The 6,781-nt window shown below is 24.8% G+C and overlaps 1 protein-coding gene across 1 annotated transcript; it reads right to left on the bottom strand.

The window, feature by feature from the left end:
- Positions 1 to 2,344: 2,344 nt before the first annotated feature.
- LOC130798017 (cell wall / vacuolar inhibitor of fructosidase 2-like) lies at positions 2,345 to 2,997 on the bottom strand. Its single transcript, XM_057660843.1, has 2 exons — positions 2,646 to 2,997; positions 2,345 to 2,575 (listed from the first exon to the last, which is right to left on the bottom strand). Exons 1-2 carry the CDS (start codon positions 2,940 to 2,942, stop codon positions 2,564 to 2,566), a joined length of 309 nt encoding a protein of 102 aa, XP_057516826.1. The 5' UTR covers positions 2,943 to 2,997; the 3' UTR covers positions 2,345 to 2,563.
- Between the last annotated feature and the right edge of the window lie 3,784 nt (positions 2,998 to 6,781).

Here is a 6,781-nt window from a genome sequence, read left to right as displayed (position 1 = left end):
AGTTTTCACTTTTCATTTTGGGGTGTTTTATTTATTGTTCCTATAAGAAAACTTTCCATTTATATCACAAATTTTGGACAAAAATAATCTTACTCATCTTCATTTTAATATTTTAATAATACTTATGTCCTCACATATCTTCCACTAACTTTATTTTAACATTTTTATATTCTTTATGGTCCCACATGTTTCCTACTAACTTTATAAAAATATTTCTTTATTAGTTGTGATCCTTATATTTTTTCCACTAACTTTTTTTTAATATTTTATAAATATTTATGATCTTCACTTTTTCTCTATTAAATTTATTATTCAATAAAATAATATTTCTACTGTCTAAAAAATTTAATTTTTTCTAATTCCCATAAAGAAACTTGATGGCAACACTCGGAGGTCGGAGCTAGTGAGACAAAAGTCGGTATCTGTCCTATCAACATTGACCCCAAAATGCTGACGATTAGCTTAATTTGATGGTGAATATCAATAAAAGAAGTACTTTTATTTTACATTAGTAGAAAGAAAATATTATGTTTATTGCACCCATAATTGATCATTTTAATGGTAAAAATAATTTTTAGTTAGAAAATAAAATAATATTTCTTCCGTTCTGAAATAATCGTTACATTTCTGTTATTTACACTATTCATCGTTCAAACTTATTTTATATATTGCGATTAATGTGTAAGAAAAAATATAGTCATGTGGGATCTTGTTTGAATCGTCTAATCGCATACTTTCATGATATTAACTTCTTATAATTTTTAGATTTGTATAGTTTAAAATATAAATGATTAAAATATCACATTGAATTGCGTAAAAAGTTAAATATAACAAGTATAATGAAACGGAAGAATAATAAAAATAAATAGTTAGATTACAAAGTAATCAATGAGATAAAAGGAAAGGAAATACGACTATTACCCAAAAATGAAAATTGAGGAACATACCAAAATGAAAAGAGAAAGTTAATTTTCTCGTAGGTGTAGGATGTAATGTCGGTAATTCTACTAAAATAAAGATCGGAAATATAATGAAAAGAAAAATTGAAAAGAAAATTAAGTTAGGGAATGAGACATAAAACAAGTGTATAATACTCTATAAAAAAGTTTTCACTTTTATTTTGGGATGTTTTATTTGTTATTTTCATAAAAATTCTTTTTATTTATATCACAAATTTTTGACAAAAGTGACCTTGGTAATTTTTTTTAATGTTTTAATAATATTTATGGTCTTCATATATTTTTCACTAACTTTATTTTAACATTTTTATATTTCTTATGGTTCCGACATGTTTTCCACAAACTTTATAAAAACATATTTTTATTAGTTGTGGTCCCCATTTCTTTTTCCACTAACTTTCTTTTAATATTTTTTAATAATATATCCTCAATTTTCCAACATTAAATTTATTATTCAATAAAATAATATTTGCACTATCTAAACAATTCTGATTTTCTTAATTTTTATAAATATTCTTTATAGAAACTTTATTAAAAAACGGAGGGAGTATAAATAAGAGGTTAAGATTGAGAATGTATATAAATTTGTGAGTGACATTAAAAGAAGAAAAATTAGACCATTATTAAAATAAAAATGATGTAAAATTAGTAGGATAAACTAAAATTTAATGTAATGCAAATTCATAGGGACAAAGAGATCGGTGTAAGTTTTTAAAAATAATTAGGTTAGTTATGAAGTAGTATATATTTACCAATATAAAATGTCTTTATTACGAGCTAATTAACTAAATTGCAACACTATGTATGGATAGAAAGGATGTAAGATTTATTGTTTAAATAACAAAAAGCGAGTGAAGGAGTTTAAAAGAAAAACATAGAAAAATTTTATTAATGATATAATTTGAGTGAAAAGATTTCAAAAGAAATTAATTTAATTTGCTAAATAAAACCATAAATTATCAACACCAAGAAATAGTAGCAAATTAAGTCATTAATTATGACAGTATATAAACAACAAAGTACTCGTTTTCCTTTCTTTTTCTTTCCCTTCCCTTCTAAACGACAAACAAAATGTATTATTTCTTCTTACCCATCCCATCCCTTCCCTTTCCTTTCCCTTGTACTCCTAATTTAATTTTTACAAACATAATATAAGTACATAAAATATCAAATAAATTAAACTACATTGATATTCATATAAATTTTTGGAAATTAGAGAAAAACTCACAACTTAAAAAACATATAAAAGATATTAATTCAATATAAAAATAGATAATTAACTCAATTTGCTAAATAAAAACATAAATCATAACCATAACAAAAGCAAGAAATAGTAGCAAATTAAGTCAATATAACACTATATAAACAACAAATTAAACATTACAAACCCAAAAATCAATTATTATTATTATTATTATTAATATTAATATTAGAAAGTTGATCAATAATACCCAAAACAACAATACAAATATGCTTAAACCCATCTTCTCTAGCCTTAAGCAAAGCAGGATAAGTAACCCCACTTAGCCTTTTAAATGCATTATGACAAACATTAGTGTAATCAGCAGCACCCATTACATCCACTCTTGCATAATCATAATTCTCTAATCCCAAATCTTGCAATGAAGATTTTAATGAATCATTAGCCAATGAATATTTTGAAGCACAAAATTGAAATACTCCTACCTTTGTATTATGATCAGTTATAATACTGGTGCTTGGGAGTTGGGATGATAAATATGTGTAAGTTTCTGATGCATTTGCCATTCCAATGTTGATCATAATGCTTGCTAAGCCTTTCAGATCTGAAACTGAGCTTGTGGGGTCTGATTTTAAGGAGGAGATGCATAGATTGAAGTACTTTGTGTTTTTGCATGTTTTTTTGATGAATTCTGCATCCCCTTTTACTTCTTTGATTGTGTTGGTTGAGGTGTTCAATGTTATTATCAGAAAAAGAGCATATAATATCGATAATTTGCCCATTTTAGGATTTAGATTTTGAATTGTGTTTATAGAATAAAGCCCACCAACTACAACAACTATATTTATATCAGCTGCTCACTTCTTTCATATTCAACCCATTAAAACTTAATATCAATTTACATTATTCTTAATGTATACTTACATCATTATTAATACCTACTTATAATATTTCAAAAAATATATATTAAGTTGGTCCAATTAGAGATGATCTTTCACAAGAATTTGTGTATTTATATAAGCCAGTCTCCTCTTTCATGCTCAGTCCATTAAAATTTAATGTCTACTCTTACTTTATATTTTTCTTTATAAGCCGATTCAATTAGAAATGGTCTTCTAAAAAGATCGTTTCTCAAAAGTATTAGAAATGGTCTTCTAAAAAGATCGTTTCTCAAAAGTATTTGTGTATTTATATGTGTCCCCAATTTATAATATTTTTATTTTAGTTTGTTATACATATTTCTGACTTTTTTATCTTGATTTTGGGTCGCACTTTTTCTTTAAATCTTGTTCGTATATTTTTGTAAATCTTATGATATAGAGGGACTATTAGAGTATCATTGGGTAGGTTTGAAAATATATGAAGGTGTTCCACTAAGGTCACCAAGAGATTTGACAGGCTTAAAAAGAAACACAAATGATAAGTTCCTAATTATTAAATATATTATTATATGTGTTTTAACATAAAATATTAAAATATTATTTTTCTATTTTTTTTTAAATAGACTCGAGACACATGCACTTATTACCCCCTTATATAGGGCTGGCTCTCTGTTCAACCATAAAAGACCTTTAAAATAAATGGTCTCATGTAGATATTAATTTACATTGGTTTTTTTTAAGCTAATACTCTTATAACCATCAAATTCATATTGATAGCTGCATCGATTAGGGTGAATGCAATGTAAAATTAGTAGAAGTATAATTTTACTCACATGTTATCCATAATAAAACCCATATATTAATAAGAAAATTACATACAATAATCCAATCTTTTAATGATTTTTCTATAATAATTTCACCTACTAATTAACTATGAATAACCTGAACTTTAAAGGGTATTTTCCTAGAGTAAACCCGGTAACCGATGACTTGTTATAGCAAGTTTTTATTTTTTTAAAAAAATAAATTAAATTAAAGTGTCGAAAAAAATGTGAAAAAATATTTAAAAAATTTCAAATTTTTTAAATTATTCTAAATTTTTTAAAAATTTTTTCTCCAATTTTACAGTAATTTTCAATTTACTTTTTTTTGGTGAATTACCTACTATAGCAGGTCATCGAGTTACCCATGCTTGCTCTAGGCAAATACCCTTAAAGTTGGGATTATTCATGATTAATCAATAGGTGAGATAATTGTAGGAAAATCATGAAAAAGTTGGATTATACAAGGTAATTTTTCTTATATTAATTATTTACTAGTATAAAACCCGTGCAATGCACAGATTTCTTAATGTAAACATCAATAAAAAATTAGATTTTTAAAAACAACGGGAAAAATATATATTAAACTCATAAGTTTAATTTTTTAATTTAAAGTATAACATATATAATTGATTGAATTCAAATTCAAGTACGTCCTCTTCTCTCCAGAAAAAAGTGATAATATATGTTTGTTGACCTTATCATTAATCTCGTTTGTTGGTGCTAGTATTGCCCTCTCTTTAATGTTCGCACTATCCTTTTTATTTCTTCAGCTATTAAAATAGAAATCAATAAAGGTACGGTGAAATCTGTATTACAAAAGATTATTTTTTTAATATAATTACAACTGAAGTGTATAGAATTAGTGTTGAAATTAATTTAAAAGATTCTTTGCAAATATTGTGATTTATTTTATTTAGTATATTATTAAATATACAAAAATTTGATTTTGTTTAGTGATTTGTTTCATCTAGGTAAATATAAATTCTCTTTAAATGCAATTTTGTCTCAAGCAATAAATAATTGTTACCCAGTAAATATAAATTTCTCAAATTCTAGATTATTTAGTATATCAATCAGAAAAACAATCTCTGCAAATTTGTCTCAACCAATAAATAACCATTACCCAATAAATGCAATTTTGCCTCAGCTAATAATTAGGAACAAATATGGCAACCATCTATTAAAACTGAAAATTAATTATACTACAAAGTTAAAATTTTGTTTAAGATAATTGAAGCTTTTGTGTTTTGAAATGCTAATAATATTATTCTAAAAGACTTCATGCAAATTATATTGTGGTTTATTTTATTTATAATTATTTTGAAGATTCTATGCAAATTATTTTGTGATTTGTTATGTTATTTAGTATATTATAAAATAATTTTAATTAATGCAAGTTTTTATCAATTATCAATCAATTTATGCAAATTTGTCTCATCCAGTAAATATCAATCAACAAAACAATCAAGACAAATTTATCTCGACCAGTAAAAAAGGAAATACAAATGGCAATAAAATTTTAAAAGTGCAAGTTTTTTTATTGCAAAAATCATAGTCAATCATCCTTCAATCTTTGCAAAACTATATTAGGCAATAAATTACAAACAATGCAAAATCTCTACTAATAAAATTCAGCCAATAAAAAAATTACCCAAATAACAATATTATGTTAAACTTCATTTGTTAATTTATATGAATATTATTAGTTTGTATTATTGCTCATTTCATCCAAATATATATTTACTCTATAAGGTAATTAGTAGTTAAAAATGTGGTTGAGAATGCAAATTGATTGGATTGAGTGTGTTGTGTGAATGGAGTTAAAGAAAAGTAAGGCAAGTATTTGGAAGTATTTGAGACAACAAAACTAAACGTTCACGGGTCAATATGAACTTAACATTTTTGTGTTTACAATTTTTGGACACATCTCCATTTTCTGTCTCCACCTCCACCTGCTGCAGCTTCTACTCCCCACCCCAAAACCTCTTTGTCATCTTTACATCACATGCAGGAGATTTTCATTATTTTGTCCAATTCTCTATATTTTTTTACATTTTCTAATTTTTTTTTGGTAAATTACTTTAAAAAATATTATAGATTTTCTTTTTAAAATTCGACTTTTTGATTGTGAGATGGCTGCTTATCTAAGTTAAAGGCTGGAAAATAAATTTGCATCAAAGAAAAATAAGATGATATTTTAAGAAAGTGGTAAGAACACTCCCAATGATGATAAGAAAAAAAATTTCTCTCTACACTTTTTCTATAATCCACGTCAGATTCAGATTTTTTATGTAAAAATTTTTGCTATTTAAGTTTATTCCATTTACGAGGAAAAAAGGTTTTCTCACTACTTTCTCATATTTTATATTCTATCTCACCTTATTTTCTCCCTTAACCCTAAAATTTTATTAAGACAAAAAAATAATTCATAAAATATTATTAAAACAAAATACTAATACCACAAAAAAAATTAAAAATAAAAAGATCAAAACTAATAATGTAAACATTAAATCACTTGACTACTAATTTTATGAAATTAGAGAGAAGAGAATTTTTTGAACTGTGTCAAAAAATAAAAAAATGAATGTCTATTTACAGAGAATTTTTTTTCATGAATGTTGGTATATTTTATTTTTTTTAAAGTCTTTAAAAATTTAGGAATTGTGTGTTAGGAAAATGGGGGTGTATTTCTTTATATTGATGGTGGGGTCCACTACGAGAAAATTCAAAAATTTTCCTCTCATTGAGAAATTTTTTAGAAATATTTCAGTTTTTATGTGAATATTCACTAATGGGATAAATTTTGACCCAAAAAAATTTCCACTCAAATAAAAAAAACCTGACCTTTGTGATAACTCTAATAAATGAGTAAAAAGAATGAATTATGTGGATGGAATTAAAAGAGAATTAAAATAT

Source organism: Amaranthus tricolor, chromosome 13 (assembly GCF_026212465.1).
Source record: "Amaranthus tricolor cultivar Red isolate AtriRed21 chromosome 13, ASM2621246v1, whole genome shotgun sequence".
Classification (NCBI taxonomy): domain Eukaryota; kingdom Viridiplantae; phylum Streptophyta; class Magnoliopsida; order Caryophyllales; family Amaranthaceae; genus Amaranthus; species Amaranthus tricolor.
Note: the sequence above shows the minus strand (reverse complement) of the source record. Positions and strands in the feature narration are given on the sequence as shown.

Bases quoted from the DNA above. Each gene is read 5' to 3' on its own strand.
- LOC130798017 (XM_057660843.1), bottom strand. From the start codon at position 2,942: ATGGGCAAATTATCGATATTATATGCTCTTTTTCTGATAATAACATTG.